At 42.0% G+C, this 26,178-nt stretch overlaps 1 protein-coding gene across 4 annotated transcripts in view; it reads left to right on the top strand.

Annotated features, from left to right (window-relative positions):
• KITLG (KIT ligand) overlaps positions 1–26,178 on the top strand; it is a 104,914-nt gene that overhangs the window by 56,777 nt on the left and 21,959 nt on the right. For 3 of the 4 annotated variants that reach the window (XM_053405128.1, XM_053405124.1, XM_053405123.1), the window contains exons 2-3: positions 9,243–9,356; positions 19,479–19,541. In XM_053405128.1, the coding sequence (XP_053261103.1) occupies positions 19,503–19,541 (39 nt within the window). In that variant the 5' untranslated portion in view covers positions 9,243–9,356; positions 19,479–19,502. The remainder of the gene's footprint in view (positions 1–9,242; positions 9,357–19,478; positions 19,542–26,178) is intronic. The other variant, XM_053405126.1, reaches the window with a different exon arrangement.

Below are 26,178 nucleotides of genomic sequence, written 5' to 3'. Positions count from 1 at the left end.
GATTTAATTAATTAATAATATGTGCAGCACTAAGTAAGAGTTTTACCTGTATGCACTGACTGATGAAAATGCAAGGAAAACCAGTGTGGCATAGCGGCTACATTGTCAAGCTCACTCCATGCCAGCATGGCTAATGGTTAAGGCTGATGCAAGTTGTAGTCCAGGCACATGTGGAGAGCTACAGGTCCCCCATTTGTGCTCTAGAGCGTCAGAATTTGATGTTCTCTTGATCTCCCTCCAAGTTACGTTTTCCTGAGGATTTTTAGTGGTCTTGCAATTCTCTGATTCTAACACACACAAAAATCCCCTACCCTTATAAAAGACTTTGATTACTCTTTGTCTTCTGTCTCCATTCCAGCATCTTGGCTTGTTACATATGCATATTATAAAACACTCTTCCAACATGTGGTATGCACTCTGCATGTTTGTGCATGAATTACAGTTGAGCCTTCAGTCTGGTGCTGTTTCTGACAGGACGTTAGCAATGCAGAACTGTTTCACGTTGACGTTAGGGGAAGACAAAAGCAGTAATTTAAATTGTGAAAGTCTCTGTAGTTTTTATTTTCAGTAGCTAATCTTCGAAAGTTATCTGTTACAATGTGCACTCAGTAACAACCCAGTGGGCTGATGTACAGAGTGATTCTAGGCATGCTTACTCAGAAGTAAATCCCTATTTGCTTACTGGGGTTTAACTCTCCCAAAGTGTGCCTATGACTGTTTGGCCAACAGCCCTAATCCTATTTACTTGGAAGCAAGTCCCATTGAAAGGAACAAGACAAATAAACATTTAGGGTCAATGTTTTGTTCAGTAGTAAATATGTTAGAGCTATCAGGGTGGATTTCAACAGTCTCCCTAATGGACTCTCTCACAGGCACTTTTTGGCAGAGTGTATGTTTTTTTTTTACTCCCCATTACTTCCAGTTCAGTTGTATAATAATGATAATTAGTTAATCTTGCCAAACAATAACAACAACATCCTATAAAGTCAGCCACAGCTGTTCTCTTATGGATGGATGAGCTGATGTTGAGAAAGAGGACTGTTTCAGATGGCTTTGGAAACCATAGTTTCCTGCTACATGACCAAACTGGTAAGCCCTGGGCTTACATGTTCTCACTCATTCCCCCCCACCTTTTGTGGCTGTGAGGGCCATTCAGGAACTTCCACTTTCAAATAAACCACAGATCCCTGTTATGTCTGATCTCAAGCCACTGTGGTTTGTTTAAACTAATTAGTGAACAAACCATAGCTTGATCCTGCTGTGTTCTAAGTTTTAACAAGACACAGTGTTTCAAGTATGGCTGTAATGGGAAACTGTGTTTTCTTTAAAGTTGGAACTTAAAACTTCTGATCCTTTCTTGTGGTTCACAAAAGAAGAGGAGTGTGAAACAGGAAGCGCACAGGCCCGAGTCTCGTTCATGGAACAGGGAACAATGATTTCCCAATAAAAATGAATTGGCCCGTAGTGTCTTGCCTAAAGCTATCTCCTGAGTTCATGGCTGAGGCAAAATTTGAATGAAGATTTCTCTGGCTCACATGCTTAACCACTACACTACATATGTGCAAATATGGGTGAAAATACACAGAGGATGCTGTTTTACTGTAGTAGTTTAAACAAGATTACTACAGATTTCACTAAGCCCTAATATTCTAGGACTGGCCACCATGAACTATTGTAATCTACTGTGGCACTTTCTTGTAACATTGCTGAAGTATTTGAGACTTTTCCAGGTAGAAAATCGAGAGAAGCTATTAACATTTGCTTTATTCCCAGGAGGAATGATTTTAAGGACAATGTTTATAAATAGGAGATTGGATAAACGCATTTTGCATTTAGAACAATAGTCCTTGGTTCTTGAAGGAGCACATTCCACAGTCTTGGAAAAGCTCCTATGTAAAGCTCTGCATCCTGTATAAACAAGTCTCTTGCAGCTGATAAATGGTTCTCTTGAACAAGGAATGGCATTGCCAGTGATAAATACATAATGAACACAGGTTCAATAAATGCATTAAATATGAAAAATGAAATGCATTGAAAATAAGGAAAGGGATCTTTAGTTAGGCAAAGTGTTGTTGTTTTTTGAGAATCCATCAAAGAAAACTATGCACTGGGTATAAGTTATAGATATACTCCAGGATTCTCTGAGGGCTTCTTCAGAAGTAATACATTTCTTACACAAAAAGAGAATTTCCTTGTAGGAAAAAGCATGAAACAACCCACCTATCATCTGTTTATACATTTTGGGAAGCTGCAACCAGTCAAGTATGATTGTGGGAGGGGGGACAGTTACTGTTTTTGTTAGTTACTATGTTATGAATTTTTTTGTTTTTATATTGTAAGCTGCCATGCGATTCTTGGATGAAGGGTGGTATAGAAATTTAATAAATTGTTATTATTATTGTTGTTAGCAAAATGTTAGAAGCCACACTGTTTGGGATATTTAGAGAAGTCCCACTGATATCAGAAAAAGTGTCTCAGTTGTCATGGTTTGGTGATCCAAATTGCCTGAATGTTGAACTGAATATTCTATGCTTTGTTTGGAGCTCTTTTGGATGGACCTTAAACACACACACACACACACACACACACACACACACACACAATGAAAGTGACCTTAAAATTCCTTTGTGAGAGATACAGACATTGTACCTTGAAGACTTACCTGTACTGAAGGGAAGCAAGCATTAAAGAGCAATTTGTGAGCTGCAATTTAATATGACTGCCCTGCTGTGAACACTTTGACAGCTTTTGTGCTGCTGTAAAAATACATTTTATTTTTAAATTGTTTTTTCTAGTGTATATGAACCCCTGTTGAAACCCGACAATGAAATGCTACACTCTCCCTTCAAGAAATGTCCTAACATTTTAAAAGCTGATTTGTGTGTGTGTGTTTTTAAAAAAGAGAGAGTAAAAACCAGTTTGATTTCTGCTCTTCCACTCCTGTACTGCTAAGTTCACAACACAATTTTTTTACCTTAAAAGTGAGCACAAATGGTCTTCTCCATTTCAAAACTTATTGTTCCTCCAGTTAAGACCCCCAGCTTGATGTAATGATATTTCTACAGTTAATTTCACATTTAATTTGACCCTTAGTGTGACCAAGTAATGATGAAAGATCAAAATTTGTTCAAATGCACTTTGAACAACTAATTCTGCTGGCCAGGAAATCAGGTCTTTTTCTAAGTCAAGCTCTGCATTTTTCCTCGGTTAAGATCGAAAGCTCTGCCCCACTCGAAGTTATTTTAGGCAAACAATGTGTGATATTGATGGGTATGTTTGATTGAACATTGTGCACCACTTGCTTAAAAAAAAAAGGCAGGGAACTTGAGATGCACACCTAAATTCTGAAGCCTTCCACTGTGGTCTCAGTCTTGAAATATCCAGTTAATACATCTTACCATGCAGTTCAGGGGGTATTTCACAGGCCACAGGAAGCAATGGAACTCCCCTTTTCCCCTCTGGGAGCAGACGAGATTCACATGGATCGCTTGGGGTCATGCTCCATTATGTAATCCCATTTATTTAATTCTGCAGGAAAATGTTAAGAGTTATACACACTATAACTCGATAGCCCATTCCAAGCAGGTTGATGAGAATTGTCACTCTGTGAGGGGTAAACTACAGTGTCCAGAATTCTTAGAGGAAAAGAATGTGCTTCAAATGCATTTTAAAGGGATATTGCGTATGCAGCCAAGGTTTGTCTTGCAGTTTTCCCATCTTTGCTCTTCAGCTGTATCCTCTAGGATTAATTATTTTAAATTCTATAACTGCATGTAGCTATGAGGCATAACAGTATGTGGGAGGTTTGTTTTAACAGCATAGTGTTAACTAGATCAAAGTACCAATTAATACGTATAATCCGTGTTGTGAAATCTGCTGTCATATTCAATTTTGTGCAGCTGTTGACATGTATCAGAAAACCTGTTGACTGAAATGTGAGGTGCTCACTGGAGATTCTCCTGCACATCAGTTAAAGCGAGTCTCTTGGGGGGGACTCTTGCAAGTCTCATTCTCAGTTCTGTTCGCATGTAAGTGATGGGGAGGATAGTTGTGGCTCACCAAAAGGGAGCTTTGCAAAGTGAGGACTACTCTTTCAACAAGCTAATAGGATGCATGCTACAGAGGAGATGAGCTCACACCACATAAGCATTTTATTAAAGTCATAAGAATAATCAGTTGTTAACCCCTCCACTTCATGACAGCTTAAACCCTGCCAATGGTAGTCATAAACAAAATAAAAGGTTTTATAGGTTTTTGAAATATACTTCAACTGCAGAAAATACCCGAGGAGGTGGTGGTGAGGGCTCCACAGTTATGAAGCTTCTTCCAAATTAAGTTTGACATATTTTGAAAACTTATAATGTTACTTGCATTAGCCTTTTTTTAAATAAAAAAGTCAGCACTCACAAAGCTGCTTTTGTGTGCATTTATTCACTTACTGGGCATGACATGACAGAGACTTATGAAATTAAGTTGAAGGGCATTACAAAATCCCCCTCTTTCTCAAAAGGTAAGAATGTGGGGTTATTCTGTGAACTCAAGAGGCAGGTTCAATGCAAAACAAACTACAAACCCATGAATTTCAGGGTCACTTCTCTCATTGTGAGGTTATGTGGCCGTTTGTATCATCTTGTCAACTGGTAAGGAGAATTCTTTTATCATAGATTAGGTAGTAGATCAATGGTCGTCTGCATCTACCCTAGCATTTATCTAATACAAAATGTGATACGGAGAGTGCTTTGAAACACACATTTGAAAATAGCTATTAATACAAACATAGATTCAAACCACTTAGAGTTTTAAGGAGCCATAAGCACCTTAAGATGATCTTTATGAAATCAAGCTTTTGCTAGTTTGGGTGGACATGAGTGACAAAAAAAATCATGTCCAACCACAGGCAAAAGTTGATGGAATAAAATATAAAAAACAAAATCTGACAGAATAGAACTTGTAAGAATATGGAGAGATGCACATAAGAGAGACACATTCAGAACACTCTGTGAACCACTGACCACCTCCTCTCAAAAAGCATATTGCAGAACTCCTCTACAGAAAAGGCAAAAGATAAGGAAAGTGGAGCAGCTTTCTTGTGAAGAAAAGCTTTATACTGCTTTTTAGCTAGTGGTAAAGGGATGGTGACTGGTAAGTAGCACAAGAGACGCTTAGAAAATTATGAATTGCTTGTTTCTTGTTTAGACTCTTGCAATGCATGATAGATTGGCTGCCTTTGAAAGCAATCCAGAAACTGTGGTTGGTGCAGAAGAGGGTCACAAGTTTATTAACTGAAGCTGCTTCCAGACAATATCTGTTTTGGGGTGGAATTCAGTCACATGCATACAAATTTAGGTTGAACAATTGCACAGATGAGTGGGAAGTGTTATGCAAAAAACCCATTTCCCCCAAAGAGTGGACTTTTTGTAATAAGGAAAGTGACAGGGAGAGTCACTGGAAAGGGTAGAAAAGCTTTTGCTTCGAGGCAGCAGCGCCCAACCTTCCCACAAGCAAACTGGAGTGAATGTTCATTAAACAGCAATTGCCATATAATCTCCCTGAAAACAAATAATGACGAAGGCCCAATAAACAGGTCTGAAAGTGCCCTGAGACTCAGCAGTTTAATAATAATAATAAATAATAGAAAAAATCCAAAATAAAACACAATAAGAATCAATCTAGACTTGGCTGCTTGATCACACTATGCCTGTGGATTGTCAGTTGCACTAGCCCCTGGGCCCTATTTAAAACACTGGTTTGAATCTTAGAAACCCTAAGCAGCATGGGACCAGGTTACATGAAAGACTGTCTTCTCCTACACACGTTGACCCAAACCTTAACATCCTCCTAAGAAGTCCTGTTCCTGGTACCTCTGATTAATGAAGTGAGGTGAGCAATCACCAGAGACAGGTCCTTTTCAGTAGAGGCATCTCAGTTATGGAATAGGTTTCCAGGGGGCTAGCCATTTTTGTGGTCTTTTTGCTGCCAGGCTGAATACCTTTTTGTTCACCCAAGCCTTTGACATAATTTAAGTAGTCTCCCTCTCTGCGTAGGAACCATGGTTTTTTGTTTTGTTTTTTAAATTTAGAGGATGTGGCAAGTTCTGTTTCATTGTATCTGTCCGGCTTCTTCCCCTTTTAATGGTTACCATAGTATTTCACTTGTTTTTGCTTACTTATTGTTAGCTACCCAGAGAACTTCATGTTATAGGGCAGCATGTTATAGGGCAGCAAATACCAAAAATAAATACGGAGACAAAAGAAATTATGTGCAGTCCATTTCTACACAAATAATTCAAGATAATTACAATGAATTAAATTAATTGCTAGTAATTTGATAACTGTGAAACGAGTGACTTTCCTACACAGTTGACTTACAGATTTATTGCTACAAGATGGGTCATTGGAACAGATTGGTTTGTTAAAAGGATCAAACAAATTGGTGCTGGATGTTCCTAGTAGCCTTAACAGCTAAGAACAGACTCCATGTGTGCATTGGGTTTATAAGCACGCAATGAAGGTTTTTCCTGCTCTCTTATGATACTGGTTCATCCAATGAAGGTGAATATTGGAAAATTCAGGGCAGACGAAAGGAGGTACTTTCACACAGTACTTAACTCTAGAACCTGTTCCCACAAGAGGTAGTGAGGGCTACCTACTTGAGTGGCTTTAACAGAGGAGTAGACAACCTCATAGAGGAGAAGGCTCTCAATGGCAGTATGCCCTGAATTCTGCCAGTTGCTGGCAATCACAGGTGGGGAGAGTGGTCTTGTACTCATGCACTGCTTATGAGCTTTTAAAAGGCATCAAGTTAGCTACTGTGAGAACAGGATGTTAGACTGCATGGACTCTTGGCCTGATCCGGCAGGGCTCTGCTTACATTTTTAAGGAGCCAAACTAATTCACAATTCCGAGACAAATATATGGATCAGAACATGGTTATCCTTTGGTTTTTGCATGTCTAATTCTGAGATAACAGTTCTTGGATTAAAAAAAGGTGCTAAAATGCATATGGAATGCATATTTTAAGATAAAATGCAAGCAAAAATGTGTGGTTTGCTGGGGAAGTGCAAAAATGAAACTATAGGCAAGTCTCTGTGATCAACTTCATTACACTGAAGTGCAATTTCAAAGAGTGCTACCCTTGGGTGTGCTCCAAACAGCTCTGGCTTGGGGAAATGCTCAGCTGTAACATGTGAAAGCTGGGTGTGCTATCCTAATGTGTGAAGTGTGTCCGCATCTCAGGATCATTGTTTGCATGGAACTGGTTTCCTGAAGTGGGATTTCACATCTTTGCTTGTGTGAATATGGTAAGGACCAACAAAGAACCCTTCCAGAACAGACCAAAATGCCACCTAGTCCAGCATCCTGCTTCTCACAGTGGCCAAGTCAATGTCCCTGGAAAGTCCACCAGCATGGCTCAAAAGTAGTATACCTTTTCCCACTGTTGCTGTCCAGCTACTGGTACTTAAAATCATCTTCAAAATACCGTATTTTTTGCTCTATAAGACTCACTTTTTCCCTCCTAAAAAGTAAGGGGAAATGTGCGTGCGTCTTATGTAGCTAATGCAGGCTGTGCAGCTGTCACAGAAGCCAGAACAGCAAGAGGGATCGCTGCTTTCGCTGTTGTCAGAGGCTCAGGAGCAGAAGAGCAGGGGAGAGAGCAAATAGAGAGCGGAGGAGAGGAATCAGAGGGGAGCGTAGGGGAATATGACAGTGGCCCGAGAGATTCCATGAGCTTCTCCAGCGAATCAGAAGATTCCCAGGAGGGGGCGCCTATGGTAAGGGCGAGGGGAATCCCAGGGGGGACGTTCCATAAACAAGGAACCAGAGGGGAGTCCCAAAGGAGTAGCGGAGGATCAGGACCAGTTCCCCCACCAGAGCACAGTGGGGGGGAAGAGTCACATGAGTCAGGACCAGCTTCTCCTCCAGCGGGGAGAGAAGATGAGTCAGGGGTAACCACGCCCCCATCGGGGAGTGGGGAAACGGAGGGAAGGCCAGGTCCAGCTAGCCTCCCCGAAAGAGGGAGCAGTGACACAAGTGTAACGGTCAGAAGGAAAGTGGGAGGCTGCGCGCGCGCGCGCGCCAAGTTCAAATGTGGAGGAGCGCGGGACAGCAGAAAACCCGGATTGGGAGCCAGGTCCTAAAGCCCGAAGGAGGGGGGGAGAAGAGTCAGCGGACTCAGCGTCAGAAGAATCTAGGAGGGCTGAAACTCCGACTAGCAGGAGGACCCAGAGAAAGAAGGAACAGAGGAAGAGGTGGAGTAAGGCTAGAATCTTAAGCTGGTGTCAGGGGGGAGGAGATTCAGATGGGACTTCTACGGTCTAGGGCATAGACGTAGCGTTGCGCGCTGCGCGTCTGGAAATGAAACTGAACTTCAATAAAGACTTTTTTACTTGAGGAAGAAGCAGCGTTGGTCTTGTGTGAGCTGGGACCTTGGGCAGCGCTGACAGCTGTGCAGTGATCCCTCTTGCTGTTCTGGCTTCTGAGATTCAGAAGATTTTTTTTCTTGTTTTCCTCCTCCAAAAACTAGGTGCGTCTTGTGGTCTGGTGCGTCTTATAGAGCGAAAAATACGGTAATCTATATGCCACTTTTCCAAATGATGCTTAAAATGGCTCATGAGAGCAGTAAACAAATCTGTATATAAGTAGGGTTTGCATCCAACGTTAGCCATACTCGGCAGAAGCCCCTTTAAATGAATGAACACTTAGGTGCATCCCTTTCAGTTTGAGTTTACTCTCAGTAAAACTTGGGTGCAACCTATAGTCAAATATCAAACATTTTATGAATAGCCTATTTTATGCTCCTATTATCCAACTAACAAAAACATTTATTTTAACTTATGAAATACATTCTTAGCATCTTGAGCCTGTTCTAGGCATTTTCATGTCTCCTTGAGACGATTGGGTCGGGGAGATAAACACTTTGGGTAGTATTCAACTAAGTTTTATTCAGAGTTGAATCCATGGGGTTTAATGAACATTACAGAGTTAGGTCTATTAATTTCAATGAGTCTGCTCTGTGGAGAACTTTATATTTGCCTTGGAAGCATGAATTTGTTTCTGCAAATATTGCCCAATGAAATCTTAACCCATGATATCAGCATTTTTATCATACTCGTCTGCATTTTTGTAAGCTAGTGATTGACTATTTTACTAGCCAAGAAATGTTTCACTTCAAAGTATCACATGTTACTGTATGTAATTGGTTCTTGTGAAGTTTACCAAGCAAATATTCCCTCTTTTTTACAGACTTGGATTATCACTTGCTTTTATCTTCAGCTGCTCCTCCTTAATCCTCTTATCAGAGCCCAAAGTCCCTGCGGGAATCCTGTGACGGATGATGTGTATGACATTGCAAAACTGGCAAGTGGCTTTCCTTGTAACCTTCTTTTTATATATTAAGTGTTGTGACAATGCTAAGCAGCCACAGTAAGCAGACTACAGTAAGCGAGAAGGGACACTGGGGAAAGCATGTTGACGGAAGTGCTTCTTGACTTACAATTGAAGATTGAAAGTGCATTCACAAAAATGGTTGTGTTTACAGCAGAGCTAGCCAACTCGGTGCCCACCAGAAACTGTTGGACTCCAGTTCCCAGCAGTCCCTGACAGCATGGCCAATGGTCAGGGATGATGGGAATTCTGCTCATCTCCACTGTAGCACAGCATTGAAGTCAAGCATTGACTCCACCACCTCATCCCAAGGGAATTCGCTCTGCTCAGGACCTCCAGCCAGTGAGGGACCAGGTCACTCTCTCATCGGCTGGGGGGACTTGGATTCAACCTGCCTGTAAATTGACCAATTGTTGATGGGCCCAGGGCAGACTTTCAAGGGGGAGGGCAGACAAGGTCCAAAGGAAGACTTTACTCTGGTCCACTTCTCAGAAATGAAAAGCAGCTAACCCCTTCGCTGGCACTGCCATTTTCCCATTTCTCTTTTGGGTTCAGCTTGTGCCTACCTGTTACTGTGAGTGATTGCTCAGTGCATGACCTTGTTATAGATGAGCTCAGTCCCCATATTGGGGACCAGGGAGGAATTTTTCTGTCAGACTAATTCGCCTCGTCTGAAGGTTTTACCTTCCTCATAACAATTGTCACAACTTAGGGTTAGGCCTTAGTCTTGCTTGGAGGAGAGGCTGTAAGCCTCTGTCTGCCCCGCTGAGGGAACAGGTATCCCATTAAAGGAATCCAGGAGGAGGTGCTTCTGCCCAGATGCCCATGTGGGGTCCAGGGTCGTAGCACTCCTCAAGGCAGCAATCCAGTCAAGGAGATATTTGATGTATGTCACAGGGCCTAACCATCTCTGGATCGACCCCCATAAAACATCCAGCAAGTAGGTTGGTTGATATAGGATATACCCAATGCCTAGGCCAAACCCCTTACATCTGTAATCGATAGGGTTGCGCCTAATTCAATCCAAAATGAATATTGCCATGTGTAGTCCTTGATTGGGTGGGGCAATGGTTTCACAGCACTTTGGCGTGCAATAATTGCTGCAATCCAACAACCTCTGGAGAGCATCATGTTGGCTACCCCAGATTTGCAGCATCCAAGACAGCAGCCTTCGAGGGCTTCCTTTTCAACTCAAATGTTTGTTCTAACAGTCAGCAGCACATCTCAGATGTCCTTAATTTGTTTTCTTTGGTCCATTTTTGATGCCCATTAGCAAATTCCCCAAGTGCTAGTATTAGCTTTTCTCTCAAGCCCATGGTAAATAGGCCCCCTGGCCCCTTAACCTAAACCTGAGAGTTTCATTTGTGTGTTTTTACTTGAAAATAATGGATTGAGGAGTGTTCTGCTTGTGTTCTCACAATCTTATGGAAGAAAAACCAAATTGCGTGCTTTTTCCCTAATTAGAAAAAGGGCAATCTTTTATTAATTGTATTTTTTTTTCTTTTACAAAAATGCATCTCAAAGGAGTTTCTGCCAATTTAGATTAGATCATCCCAGCAAGACTCAGATAATGGAAATGTCACTGAGAAACAATTCGTAACACACAGCCTTGCATGTTTTACCCCCAAGTAAAGAGCAAGAAAAACAGCATGCAGTACAGTTATGAACAATGTACAGTGATCTTGTGAGCTGAACAATTTTTTTTAAAGTCACATGGATTCTAGAAAACACATGTTCCCTCACTTATGAGAAACATGTTGCTTTTAATGTGGAAAAGAGTAAATAAAATGAGGGAAACATTAGCTGATACTGCTCCACATTGACCCAGTTTGCACATTAAGGTAAGCCAAACCATGGTTTAGTGCAGGGCTGAAACTAGGCTTTCTGTCACCCGGGGCAAAGACTCGGTTTGCCACCACCACCCCACATGTGTTTGTGCACACACACACACTCTACAGGAAAGGATAAATACAAAGTGCTTCATATGTCAGCATCACATTTATTTCATTGCAGATATTTTATTTTCAGTATGAAGAGGACTCAATTTTTGCAGCTGATTGTATGCAGCAGTGTCCTCTTTATGTATTCATATGGTGTAAACATGTATGTTGTCCTCTAGATCCAAACACACACACAGAAAGAGAGAGAGGGAGGGAGGGAGGGAGGGAACATAAGCAAGCAATACTCCAAAGTGCTTCTGCTCCCAAAACGGACAGGAGGTGGTGTTCTGATCTCTTCACCACTTTTAATTGATCTTTGAGACGTTGATGGAAGCAAAAGAAGAAGAAAGAAAGAAAGAAAACTTTCCCTTTTCAACTTGCTTGGAGAGCAACTTTCTCCAGGATTTCTCGTTGGCACACAGTTCCAAAACAGACGGGGGGGAGGGGCAGGAGGATCATTTTCCAGGTTTTCCTGCTTCCCCTGGCAAATTAGCGCCCCTCTGGTGCTCAGCAGCTCAAGATCCACACTGCTACAAGAGACAGGAAGGACACTTTTAGACTCCGGAGCCGCAAAGAGGAAAGGGGAAGCCCCTGCAAGCTGGGAGCCTCAGTGGTGACCCTGTAGAAGCTTCACCCAGGGCTGAGAGCCTGGCTATCGTTCTGTTAACTACAGCCCTGCTTAGTGTGAAATCACAGGATCTCAGAAAGGAGATTGCAGTCCTTTGCTCCTCCTCCAGTCCTGATGCTGCTGTGCTTCTGTGAACTATGCCATGGTTTGGCTTAACATGTCATCCATATCCAGGCTTATGGTTTTTCTCCCTCTAGAGAAACAATGAACTATAACAAAGGTTTGTTCTATAGCATTTGGCATGCGGTTTATGTGGAGGAGATAAATTACAAAACCAGGTTTGGGTGGCACACTAAGCCAAACTATAGTTTAGGTCACAGCAATGTAGCAGGACCGAAGGGGGAGCAAGTAACCACAATATTCTTTCTGGAGCCCCCACAGTCATGTGCTTGTGTCAAACCATGGTTTAGCTTTGTGGTATTTGCAATGTGTGTGGCTGTGGGGAGGGGAATGAGATGGTAAGTCGTGGTGTGAAACAGTCCTGCATATGATCAACTCTCTTTCGGTACTGTAAACCTTTAAGATTTTTGAGCTCTTGCAAGTTACATGCTTTCATGCAATCCATTTCATGCTACCATAAATATTTATGGTGAATCTGATCTCCACATTGGAAGAAATGTGGTTATTAACTTGTGCAGTATGAACAATCACACCTACCAGCTTCCCAAGGGAAAATGAAATAGTTTCATGTTGTTGTTTTTCCTAACAAGGAGTTTAATGTTTGTTTGTTTGTTTGTTTGGTGGTGGAGGGGAGGTTTATAAACAATGCACACATGGATCCTCGAATGTGTTGGATATCTGAGGTGAGATACCCACACAGCGGAAGTTGCCCCCAGTTCCATTCGCCACACAGAGGCAGCTTAAGGTCCAAATAGTTTACTGTTGCAGAAGATAAGGCTTCAGTAATACATTTCTGGGCGTTGATATATACATACAGCTTGTAGGCTTTGCAGATACAGATACAGATAAGTAGAAATACCTCCATTGCTCCATCAATTCAGATCTTTGAATCACTTCTCAAGATTGACTCCAACGCAGATAGCACAAGACTGAGTGTGATATGCCTTAATCACTTATACCAGGCATGGCCAAACTTGGCCCTCCAGCTTTTTTGGGACAACCACTCCCATCATCTCTATCTATCAGGACCAGTGATCAGCGATGATGGGAACTGTAGTCCCAAAACAGCTGGAGGGCCAAGTTTGGCCATGCCTGACTTATACAGTCAGCACTGACTGGGCTGACTCTGCACCTGTTGGCTTATCTTATACATAGAGTGATTTGTGCTCGTGAAGGAAATCAACCCCTTCCTCCATGTCCAGTTCTTCAGACACAATGTGCAGACAATTCCCACCTTTGCATGGTTCCCCACCATCGCCAGTTACTCAAGCGCCAAGAACAGTTCCTAGTGTGATTCTATGCCTGAACTTCTTCTTTTTTATATACACTACATTTATATACCACCTTTATCTTCCAAGGAGCTCAAGGTGGTGTGCATGGTTCGCCTCCTCTCTATTTCATCCTCACAACCCTGTGAGGTAGGTTAGGCTAAGAGATGGTGACTGGCCCAAGGTTACCCAGTGAACTTCATAGCTGAATGAAGATTCTAACTCTGGTTTCCCAGGTCATAGTACAACATTCTAACCATTATGCTACACTTTTTGGGAGTTTTCTGAGAACAAGCAGAGCATTACACCGGGGCCAAAATATTTAAGTTATTGCTTAGATCTGTGAGGCATAAGAAACGGCTTAGACCACTGGTCCACCCAGCTCAGTACAATATACTTGACTGGCAGGGATTCTTCAGGGTTTGGGTCATGAATCTTTCCTAGCCCTATCTAGAGATGCCAGGGATTGAACCTGCATGTAAAGTTTGTGCTCTACTACTGTGCTACAGCCCTTCTCTGTTTGACAGACAGTCTTTTTTCAGATTTCTAAAAATAAGCGTACATGCTTGGCCTTTTACAAACCATTTCAAAGGCACTCTTATGTGTGTCTCTGCTCAGCTTACTCATGTAAGGCAGTATGATGGGGGTCTGGAAGAATTTACAATTTTAGTGTGCATTGCTGCTGTTCCTATTTTTTAATTGCTGTGCTTAATTTTAATTACCCTCCTCTCCAGGCTTTTAATTTTAAGCGGCAACTCTGAAACAATGCTTTTTATATTTTCATGAGCTGCCTGGAAACATTCTATGCACATAATATTCATTTTCTATTAATTGTGTTAATGTAATATGGTTTTATGAGTGATGCCGCACAGTTTTATGATCACTGTTCACAATCCACTTACTCAAGAGTCATCAACTTCAGTAGAAGTGGTCTGGCATAAGTGGTTTTAGTATTGTGCTGTTAAATAAGTAAATATTGTTAACTGTTTCATTGCTCTACTTAGAAGGGAGGCACACTTTTCCAGCTGAGAAAGAGGAAATGTATAGTGTGGGAGAATATAAACAAGAGGCAAGAGAGGAGAAATGTACAAGCAGGAAAGAAAGTGAGAATCAGAGATCTAAGCAGAAGAAACAAACTGCAAATACAGAGAAGGGGCAAATGAAATGAAACGGAAGATCTAGCAGCTGTGCTAAGTGAAGCCATAAGGCTTTGTTCAGCTATTTATTCAAACAACAAATGGCCTGTTCCTACACAAAAGCCACATACAAGCTTTGGTCTGAGTGCAAACTTCCCTTTAAAAATTATTATTATCCTTGTTTGAATGGAAGGTATTATACAACCAACAAAGTAATCTGAACCAAATGACACAAATAAGCATAGACTCATAAACAGGTTGATTTTTGTCAGTCTCGTACATTTCACTGTATTATGCTGTTTGACAGCAGAAAGGTCTCCCACGAGAGGTGGTGAACTCTTCTTCCTGGGAGGTTTCTAAGCAGAGGTTGGATGGCCCTTTGTCATGGATGCTTCAGCTAAGATTACTGCATTGCAGGGGTTTGGATTAGTTGACCTTCACGGTCCCTCCCAACTCTACAGTTCTACGATTCTCTAAGCCCCTATTGACCATGGTCCTACATTCATTAGCTGCATCTCAGCTGGACTACCATAATGGATATATGTGCCACTGCCCGTGAAAACTACTCTGAAGTATTGGTTGGTATAGAATTCTGCTGCTAAAATCTTGACAAGAAGCAGAGATCATGTGGCCCCTTCATTGTCTCAGCTGCAGAGGGAGCTATTTTCAGCACGAGGGGTGAATTCTCTTCTGGAAAACCTTTCAGGGGCCGCATGCCACTGGTGGGAGGGGCCAGAAGCAAAAATTGACAGAGCAATGAAGGCTGACTAGATCTTTGTACTGTAGGCTAGTTTCTACAAACACTCTCGCACACCCATCTCTCCTCCATTCAAGGAAGCATTATCAGAGGTAGAGGGCATATTGCAGCTAGGCAAAAACAGCTGAGGAGGATCAAAGTAGTACTGGGGAGACTCCCATATAAATAGGCTTGTGGGGGCACATTTGGCCCCCAGGCTTGGGGTCCCTAAGAACATGTGTGGGTGTTTCCCTTGCATGTTCCCTTGCCTTTGAGGAGACTTGCTGGCAAAACGGGAGTGTTTTAATGGTGTGTGTGTGTGTTGTGGTCGGACCGCATATGTAGAACTCCCTGCTTCAAGAGGTTAAATCATCTTCCTCCTTATTTGTGTTTACTAGCAGTGGAAAACTTTGCTTTTTAAACAAGCTTTTGATTCTGTTGCTGCTGTTTTGATTAGTTGGTGCTGCTTTTTTGATGCTGTTTCTAAGTTTGTGTCAATGATTGGATTACTGTGATGGTTTTCTTTGATCCTATAACATGTTAAGTTGCCATTCCTTATGATGCCATCAACAAGAGGTGGCCATCAATTTGCTCATAATCTTTGGCATCTTTTTAAACCTTTGGAATCATTCTTCAAACACCCCTCCTTTGTGATCTTCCTTTTCACTGTCTGAAGCCAATTCTGCCATCTGAAAGAAACTCACTCCAGTCCATTTTCTCCTTCTGTCCTCTCTTGAACCATCCCACCTTCTCTTTATCATCCTACAACAACCGTGCCTTTCCAACTCTTCTCGTTGTTTGTTTTTAATTTGCACCCGGAAAACTCTGACTGTGAGTAACAACAAATTAAATTTTACAACTTGCCTTAAGTGAATTTTAAAAGCACACTAAAATTATAAAAGCACACTTGAAACTTTTGGGAAAGCTCCCAAGGGGAAAGGGTCCCACGATTGTAGGTTGTGATAGTGATCATAGAGCTCAATAAAACTCTCCTGTCTAGGTATCACCTGGGTGTGTGTTAGGATTGTTGCACATGCAGAACTTGTACTCTGTGTGTTAGCAGAGCAGGTCTGCAGATCATTTTCTGCTTATGCAAGGAAGGGATGCAAAGTGAGTGGTCATTCAGTGCTTCCAGAGTAGTTGTGCACATACTAATGAAAGAGGAGATTCCTCTCTGTATCAGAAGTAATATATGTTGCACTAATCATGGGACCTACGGTATTTCCCCAAAGGTATCTGCAACTAGAGGTTCCCCCTTTATATACATAAAAAAGGTGCCACCCTTGGAGTGAATGATAGGAGGGATACTACTGTCCTCCGGCATTTGCCACCTGAGGCATCCGCCTCACTCTGTCCAGTGGTAGGGCTGGCCAAGCTCAACTTATATCAAAATGTATGTGCTAAGATAGTTCATTTTTATGGTAAGAAACACTTTACTGTTTCATAGTCTACTCACACTGGAAACATAATATCTAAACTATTAACATTAGGCAAACAAAACAAATAAAGCCTTGGCTAAGTATATAATACATGTGTTTGTCATTTAGTATATGTAATTGCTTATGGCAATCATTGCAGCCTTTTAACCTGAGTTCCAAGAGCAAAACGTTCAGTGTTCCTTCCCAAAACAAACTTACGGATCAGATATTCATTCTTGATCCTGCCCTGCAGCAATGCTACTGCTGAACACATAAACATTTATTGTACTGATAATTCGGTAATGGTAATCCCACTTCATCTTTCTACAGCTTTCCCCAAATCCTCCTAGTATAAACCAGCTGGAGAAAATGGCTCAGGGAACATGACATAAAGGAGGAAAAGGACACAGAAGCACCAGAGAGCTGAGGTGCTGGGTAGTAAACAGTCCTCAAAAAAATTGGAATAGGCCCACATTCCATATGGTCTGTTGGAGGGTGGTGAGGAAGGCTGGTGGGGAATATGACTGGTGAGAACCCCAAGCTCTAAACACAGAGGCTTAGAGGTCCACATTCTGCCTCTGGGCTTTGAGGTACCTCCACCCCACTTTAAGTCTCCACCACCATCGCTCAGCCCAGACACTGAGGTCCTCAATGCATTATCTGGGTGCCCAGCCCAGCCCAACCACAGGTGGACAGCAGGTCTACTCATTGAGAAATGATGGAGAGGTAGACCTGGAGTACAAGTTTCCTAGTGAGCAGCTCTACCCAGGCCTCACCATTGCTCAGTCATCAGCTCTACCAGAAATGGCAGGCCTGTTTCCTGAGTCTAGTTATGTATGTTTGTTTGGAGTATTATATATACAGCTTGGCATGCAAACAAAGAAGCAGAAAGGTGAAGGGGATTGGTCTACTGAGCTAGGGACAGAAAAAATGATGTTCATTCTGTGTTAAGAGCCTAATTAATTAGATATCTAGGCTGAGAAAACTTTCAGCCTAGAAAAGCCCTCTAGAGCTGGTGCCAGTTTGAATGGATAGGCTTCCCCAACCTGGTGACTCTTGTTGGACTACCACTCTCACCAGCTGGAGCTTTTGTTCATCTTAAAGGGCACCAGGTTGGAGAAGGCTGGACTAAGGCAGCTTCCTTAGGGTGTTCCTGGGTGTCTTTCCCTAAGTCACAGTAGTAGTAGATTATTTCCCCTCCTTCTTAGGTCTCTGACAGTGTCTTTGTTGCCAGAGAAGTGGCACCCAAAGACATCTGAAGCATTATTTTGCAGAAGAATTTGTGCCACCACAAGCCAAAGTGGCTCATCAGCTCCGTGTGATGTGGCCTGCCAAGGAGATGACACACCTCAATTTTCCAGTTCCCATGCAGGAAGCAGGTGCTTTACAGAGCACCTTGCAAGTAGCTGTGACACAAGTAGTACTGGAGTTGGTTGCTTACCAGATTACTGGACCAGGAACAACCCATTGCAAATGAGTTAAGGAAGTGGTACACAGGCCTCTGTTATCTTTTGGCCGAAGGGTGTGCAACTATCTCCCTGACTGAGGCCTTGAAAGGTCTTACTGAATTTCACATGATTTATGTAAATTTCCCAACTGTTGGCTCTGGACCTTTAAATTGTAAGGGTCTATCCAAGTGCTTTCTGTGAGATCGGAGGAGGCATGCAACCTTCAAATAAGATCAGCTGACAGTGTTAAGAGAGGCAGGACAGGCAAATGCTTCAGAAATCAAGGAAGGTAATACAAGGCTGAAAGGGTTGGAGGATTAGGATTCTGAGGAGGATCCTTGTAAGTATGAGCTTTGCTGAGATAGTTTCCACATGATCACTTTGGATTTGCTGTGACTTGGACATAGATGAGAATGCAAAATTACAACTATATTTGATAGACAATTCTATAAATAATTTGCAATTAAGGAAAGTTTTCTGAGTAAGACACCATGCACATATATATATTATCCACTGTCATGCACAAGCTGTCTCATGCTGAGTTGTTTTCTGTTTGGAAGTAATGCTCTTACTCCTTGAATTTGTAGTCTTGACCACTTACGTTTTTGTGTGTGTTTTTTTAACTGTGCGTGAAAAGTGCTTGACAGGCCCTGATGCCGGTAAAGTAGATTGTATGCATAATGCATGCCAATTCTTGTAGTGCTTGTTGATCTGGAACAAATTTAATCTTGCATTGACCTTTCTTAAAGGAATATACAGTTGCTGACGTTGCTAAGTATCGAGTCCCTTCCTGCACACCGAGTATGGAAAACAATGTATTCCCTTTTGCTTGAAGTGTGGCTATTGCTGGATCCCAAATTATGGGCTATCAGGATGGTGAGAAATACAGGGTGGGATTCGACTCGTGGATGCCTGCACAAGGACTTCTGCAATGGGGCTTTGCCTCCTCTTCTGCCCCCATCTCCCCAAACTGGCTTAGGGGGAATCAGGAGAACCTTAAGAACAGTGTATGGGGGAATAATTCCATCTGGCAAGCTGAAAATCTTCTCCAACAATGACTGGGCTGAGGAATTAGCAGCCTTTCCCAATAACCTACTATTCCAGTTCAGAATTCAGATGTAACAGAAAATAAGCGCAAGACATGATGAGTCTTGGATTCATGCACTACATTTGTATAGGATTTCATTGGACTCCAATTCCCATGAGCTCCAGTCAACATGGCCAGTGGCCAGGGATGATGGAAGTTTTAGTCCAGCAGCATCTGAAGAGCTATGTATTTCCCAGCCCTGCTTTAGCAGAACATTTAATGATATTTTTCTATATAGCACATAATTAAATTTAAGCTTTATTTTATATAGAACCACTAAATAACCTTTAATGTCCTTTATTGTCTGTCTGTAGGTTGGAAATCTTCCAAATGATTATATGATAACCCTTAAATATGTCCGGAAGATGGACAGTCTGGTATGTACAACTGCTTGAATTATATTCTTTGTAAAACAACCACGGGAGTCCTTGATGATTCTTGCTTTCTGCTCTTATGACATGAGAACTTCAGGTTTTGTTAAAGCTCTTACTAAACAGAGGCCTTTCAAAAGCTATTTACTTCAAAAGATATTGATCAGTACTCAGTGGTTTCTGTGGGTGAGTTAAGCTTAAACCAGGAGTGGCTAAGCTTCAGCCCAGCACACCCTATGACCCCTACAAATTTGGGCAGATCTAAGAAGGGTAAATATATGCAATGCTCTGCCCAGCCCAACACCCTCAGTGGGACAGAAATTACCTCCTCACCCATTATCGGATCAGTCATTTAATGCATGGAGGTGAGCTTTAATCACACTTCCTCAAATGATCTGCCCAAATCCACTGATGAGGAGGCCTATGTTCTACGTGGGACTACCTTTGAAGGTGACTTGGAAACTGCAACTAATCCAAAATACAGCAGCTAAACTAGTGACTGGGAGTGGCTGCCAAGACCATATAACACCGGTCCTGAGAGACCTACATTGGCTCCCAGTGCATTTCCAAGCACAATTCAAAGTGTTGATGCTGACCTTTAAAGCCCTAAACAGCCTTGGCCCAGTATACCTGAAGGAGCGTCTCCACCCCCATCGTTCTGCCCGGACACTGAGGTCCAGCAGCGAGGGCCTTCTGGCAGTTCCCTCACTACGAGAAGTGAGGTTACAGGGAACCAGGCGGAGGGCCTTCTCGGTAGTGGTGCCTGCCTGTGGAACGCCCTCCCATCGGATGTCAAGGAAATAAACAACTATCTGACTTTTAGAAGACATCTGAAGGCAGCCCTGTTTAGAGAAGTTTTTAATGTTTGAAGTTTTATTCTGTTTTTAATGTTCTGTTGGAAACTGCCCAGAATGGCTGGGGAAACCCAGCCAGATGGACGGGGTATAAATGAATTATTATTATTATTATTATTTGAGAGAATTTATGCAAGAGTGTGGGATAGCAATGCCCCTTTTTGACCACACCCAGAAAGGGATGCTCTGCCCCAAGCCTGGACCACAGGTGAATGCCCTCAGAGGAAAAACAACAACAGCTAACAACCCCTGGCTTAAACCTTTCCCCCTTACCATTAACCACACTATATTTCTGCTTGAGAGTGCCCCATATCTTTTCTTTAGTGATAAAATGCAATAAATGCTCATTAGTGTGCAAGGCAGAGAATATAGATTTTTGGTTTGAATCTTTGATTTATATTTTCGATCCTATTGTACAGTGACTTTGGCAGCAAAAGGGATAAGCCTATGTATAATTATCATTTCCACAGTGGAAATCCATATAAGACATTGCCAGAGATAAAGGAGGTGAACAGCTTCTTTAGTTGTGATAATTATTATGATTATCTCTTTAATGAATGCACTGGGTAATCAAAAGTATATTTTATTTCCCTGACATATATGCCTTTCTTTGCTGTTTTCTTGCATAATTCTGCCGGTCCTAAACGCTCCTTATTCCAATGTAATATTCATGCTGTTTTGGAAATATCCGGGTGGTATTCAGAATCTAAAAAAAAATAAGTGTTGTATCCAATGTTAATCCTACTCAGAGTAGAAACTTTGGACACGGTTAATGGCCATTGTTAAATTTTGTTTATTGAGTTCAGTGGTTCTACTCATGAGTATAATTTAGTTGAATAAAACTCGAAATGACTGCAAATTTTGTTAGCCTTGGTAAGAGCTCTTAAGTGCTGTATTGTTTGGTTTTGTGAGGAATATTAAATCAGGGACACTTCCCCTCAGAATAACATTGTTTTGACTGGCAAAAACTAATTTATGAGATTGGTTAATTTTGCATTAGAAGGTATATTCTAAACTACATTTAGAATGTAATAATTAATCCTACAACTGGCATTATTATCACCCCAGTTGTGTTAATAACAATGCCACAAGGGTTAAATTATCTTTCCAGAAAGAGACTCCCTCCTTTTTAGGTGGTGTTGGAAGATGTTTTCAAATGGGGCAACATAGCTCCTTTCTTCTGCTAATACACTCCCTGCCCCCAATAAATAATAAAATATACAGTTATTTAAAAATTATTATTGTAATAACAGTAATAGCTAAGAATGAAAGTGTCAAATCGATAGAGATTGCCCAACCAATAGAGGGGAAAGATGGAAAAGACGGTAAGCTGCCAGAACAAGTATCCAGATATATTAAGTGATAAAATGGGGGGGGGGGGAGGAGGCTGGATATAGGACTGGGGGGTGGGACAAGAAAACGAGGAGATGGGAATTCTTACTTCTTAGACTGCTGTGTGAGCCTCTTAGCATTGCTGCCTGCCTGATGTACATGCTTTGCATGGAAAGATCTCCTCCAGGTTGATCTGCAAAAGAATCCTGACTGAGACCATCAAAATTGCTGCCAGTCTGTGAAGGCAATGCTGAGCTAGGCTGGACCAAGGCTCTGACTTGGTATAATGCAGCGTGCTTGGTATAATGCAGCAATGACAAACCTAGACAGCATCTTAAAAAGTAGAGACATCACCTTGCCAACAAAGATCTGTATAGTTAAAGCTATGGTTTTCCCAGTAGTGATGTATGGAAGTGAGAGCTGGACCATAAAGAAGGCTGATAGCCGAAGAATTGATGCTTTTGAATTATGGCGCTGGAGGAGACTCTTGAGAATCCCATGGACTGCAAGAAGATCAAACCTCTCCATTCTGAAGGAAATCAGCCCTGAGTGCTCACTGGAAGGACAGATCCTGAAGCTGAACCTGAAGCCACCTCATGAGAAGAGAAGACTCCCTGGAAAAGACCCTGATGTTGGGAAAGATGGAGGGCACAAGGAGAAGGGGACGACAGAGGACGAGATGGTTGGACAGTGTTCTCGAAGCTACCAGCATGAGTTTGACCAAACTGCGGGAGGCAGTGGAAGACAGAAGTGCCTGGTGTGCTCTGGTCCATGGGGTCATGAAGAGTCGGACACGACTAAACGACTAAACAACAACAACAACAATGTTTCTTTGATCTTCATGCTGTGCTTGTGCGTTCCCAAGGCGTCCAGCTGGCCAGCATAAGAAATGATGGTCCTTTGGTCTGCTCCAGCACGGCTGTTCTAAGTTTCTTTTGTCTGAGGCCCTTAGTTCCTTCCACTATTCCCCCCCCCCAAAGTGTTCCAAAATGTGGAACTGCGGTTATCAATATATCCACATCAGTGGAGCAGCTTTTTGTTTTCATACTTGTGGTGCAGTTTTCTCACAACAATGTTCAGTACCTTAAATTAAAAACACATGGACACTGAAACATCTGGACCATTCTGGACTGTTCTTGACAATAGTTTGGATGTGGTCATTCATAAATTCCATTGGTGTGTTTTCATGCTGCTTCATCTACACAGTGTACAGCTCTGCTTTGATGAATAAGAAAGCCAAAGCTGCAGATCATCAGTATTTATAACAGTACTGCCCTTCAAAACATCTAATGAAGTCCTTACAGAACCACAGAATTGTAGAATTGGAAGGGATCTTGTGGGTCATCTAGTCCAATCCCCTGTGGTGCAAGAATCTCAGCAAAAGCATCAATGGCAGATGGCCATCCAGCCTCTGCTTAAAAACCTCCAGTGAAGTCTACTCCACTGTCAAACAGCTCTTACAGCCAGAAAGTTCTTCCTGATGTTTAGTAGAAATCTCCTGTCTTGTAACTTGAAACTATTGGTTTGGGTCCTACCCTCTGGAGCAGGAGAAAACAAGCTTTCTTCACCTTCCGTGTGATAGCCCTTAAATCAGTTTTAAACTTAAATCAATATGTGGGGGAGGGCAAGGTGGAACAAGCCCAATTAGCATGCTTTCAGTCAACTGAAGAAATATATTAGTTTTTGGCACTTGGTGCAACAAAAAATATTCCAAGCCAAAATGTGTCAGCAACACAGATCTATAAAATGCATCCAATGCCAACATTTTAAAAAAATATATATTAATGCATTGCAAATTACTTTCAGCCAAGCATCTAATTCTGTGGGCCAAAAGCAAATGTACAAACTGCAAAGAATAGTGTGGGTGGGTGCTGCTCAGTTAAAGGCCAAAGGAAGTCTGTTCGCTGGCAGGAAGAGTAAGTAAAATGGTTTTAGTGTGTGTATGTGTGTGTGTGTATTCTTGCATGTGCAAACGGAAGCATGAACGAGGAAGAACCTTCTTCTGCGAGTGTTGAAAAAGATAGGGTGGGTAATCCAAGTTTTGTGGCTTGCTCAGTTGGTTAGAGCATGGGTCTGATAACTACAAGGTTGCAGGTTTGATCCCCATACGGGACATCTTCATTTCAAGGGGTTGGACTAAATGAACCTCAGGGTCCCTTCCAACTCTACAATTCTATGATTCTATGATTTAAATGTTACTATTAAGTTCAGTTCTCCATAAACTTGATGTTCTTTACTGAAAGTTAGTGTTTGTAGGAGCAGCAGAATTAATAGATTTGAGTTACTCTCTTATCTCTGAAATATGCTACCAAGCTGTATAGTGAATTTTATGGTTCTCCTTTACTCCTCTCCCCCCACCATCTTCCTAGTTTGTTGCCAACAACTGTTTTTATGGTTGACCACCCAGAAAAAGGATAGTGAAATTAGCGTCGAGGATTTGTGCTGTAGAATTCTGCATGTAGGGCAGTGGGTGCAAATACAAATAAAGGCACATATAAATGCTCATTAAATAAATGCAATAGACTGATAAACTTCAGGTCGAAATTGTACTTCGTTCTCATGAAATTTGTAAATGGGGCCCTTGGCTTCTTCAATTGGCTCTTTCTGTTTCTCAAATGAACACACCATGAGTTTCATCATTTGGGTCAGTTTCCAAGAGTTAGCAAGTGATTCTACAGTATTGGTTTATTTGCTTTTGACATCTCCGCTTGCTCTCAGTTAAGATTTTTGCAGTAGCTAGAATCCAGTGACATCGGGAGGGCCATAGGTTCTCCATCCCTGCCCTGTGCAGCTCCACCGAATCGTTGTATTAAAGATCTCAAATTGTGTTTTAGTTGTGAGTGTTAGTAAACCATGTTTGACATTGAGATAGACAAATTCAAGGCATAAATTGTGGGATGGTGGGGGTTGCATAATGCGTTTTACAGCAAAAGGGTCTTGTGGAACCTAATGTGAAGATACACTTTTTTAAAAAAGTATAGCATAATTAGAAGAATAAAAGGCATAATAATCAATCTACAAGTCATTGTGTAGGACTTCCGGGTTAGCGCCATCGGCTAATGGCGGATTCCTTCCGAGCTCCGGAGGGAATCGGCTCCACAGGATCCGGGTCTTGCCGCTGCGGCGACACGGGGACCCTCAGAAATCACAGGCGCTGAAGCCTGTGAACTTGGTGACTCGGCGGGCACCATTTGTGCCCCCCGACCCGCGAAGGAGCCTTTTTAAAGGCTTCGGAACGGGGCACAGGGTGAGCGGCGCGGTGCTGAGAGTCGACTGCTTCTCCTGCAGAGTGAAGCCGCATGCCATGGTCGGAGAGCGCTGACTTCTTCTTGTGAACAATTGGACTCTAAAAGTAACAACCCGTGAGTAATACGGAAATTGGATTTGTAAAGAAAAATTTTTTTTTTAATTAGGCACGATCGGGGAAGGCGCAAACAGGAAGTCCGTCTCCCCGTCTTATAAATAATCTAAAGCAAGGACTAGCTAACTAAGGTCGAGAGAATTTCTTCTTCTTTATTGGGTAAAAGACATTAATTTCACGATTTGGCAGTATAAGTAATTTCACTGGAGGATAAGAGCTAATTTTGAGAGCTGAAGTGCCACCCCCCCGGACCCGGGAGTGATCCGCGAGAGAGCCTGTTGAGGAGATATAGAAGAGTTTGACAGCTGTCAAATTAGCTGTCAAGAAGGAAAAAGAGAACTTTGTTTCTGCTATCTCTGCTGGATATATTTGCTACAATTTGGTTATATTTTGTTGAAAACAAGGAAGAACTGATACAAACTAACTTGATTTTTGGATTTGAACTGGAAGGAAGATAAAGTAACCAAAATCCCTCTAGAGGGGATTTTGGGACATTACAAGAATGGCTGAAGGAGGAAAAATTCAAGCTAAATTGGACAGAGTGTTTCTTCTCTTGGGAAAGTTACAAGGCCAAATTGATGTTTTGGCTACAAATGTTGCAACTCTGGACTTAACAGTAAACAAATCCATTGAATTTGATAAGGACTCGACTCATGAAGTCCATGCAGCTGGACAAGAAGAGAAACTTGAAAGATTTGAGAGTGTGGAGAAAGAGATATATGTTGTTTCTGAGGAAAAGGAAGGAGGAGATGTAATGTTGCAGATGACAAAGGAGAGCCAGAGGCCTGACATGATGGCTACAAAGGAAAATAAGTACTGGATGATGAAAATCTGTTTTGAATTGAAGATTGAAGAATGGAGAGATCTCCTTATGTGGGGATCTGAAGACCTATGGATTACAAATTTGATTAAGGTGAAAGTTGGAGCTTTTGGGACATTTGGACTTAAAAGGAGTAAGAAACAAGATTCAGGCTCCACTTTTAAGTATGGAGGTCTGGCTGGAAGAAATATGGACCCTATCGGGACAGAGCTTCTCCGAGATCTGGTGTTTAATATTAAGGACTACCAAAAAAACCGGCAGAGAGGAATTGAGAGA

This window comes from Podarcis raffonei, chromosome 10, assembly GCF_027172205.1.
Source record: "Podarcis raffonei isolate rPodRaf1 chromosome 10, rPodRaf1.pri, whole genome shotgun sequence".
Lineage (NCBI taxonomy): Eukaryota > Metazoa > Chordata > Lepidosauria > Squamata > Lacertidae > Podarcis > Podarcis raffonei.
Note: the sequence above shows the minus strand (reverse complement) of the source record. Positions and strands in the feature narration are given on the sequence as shown.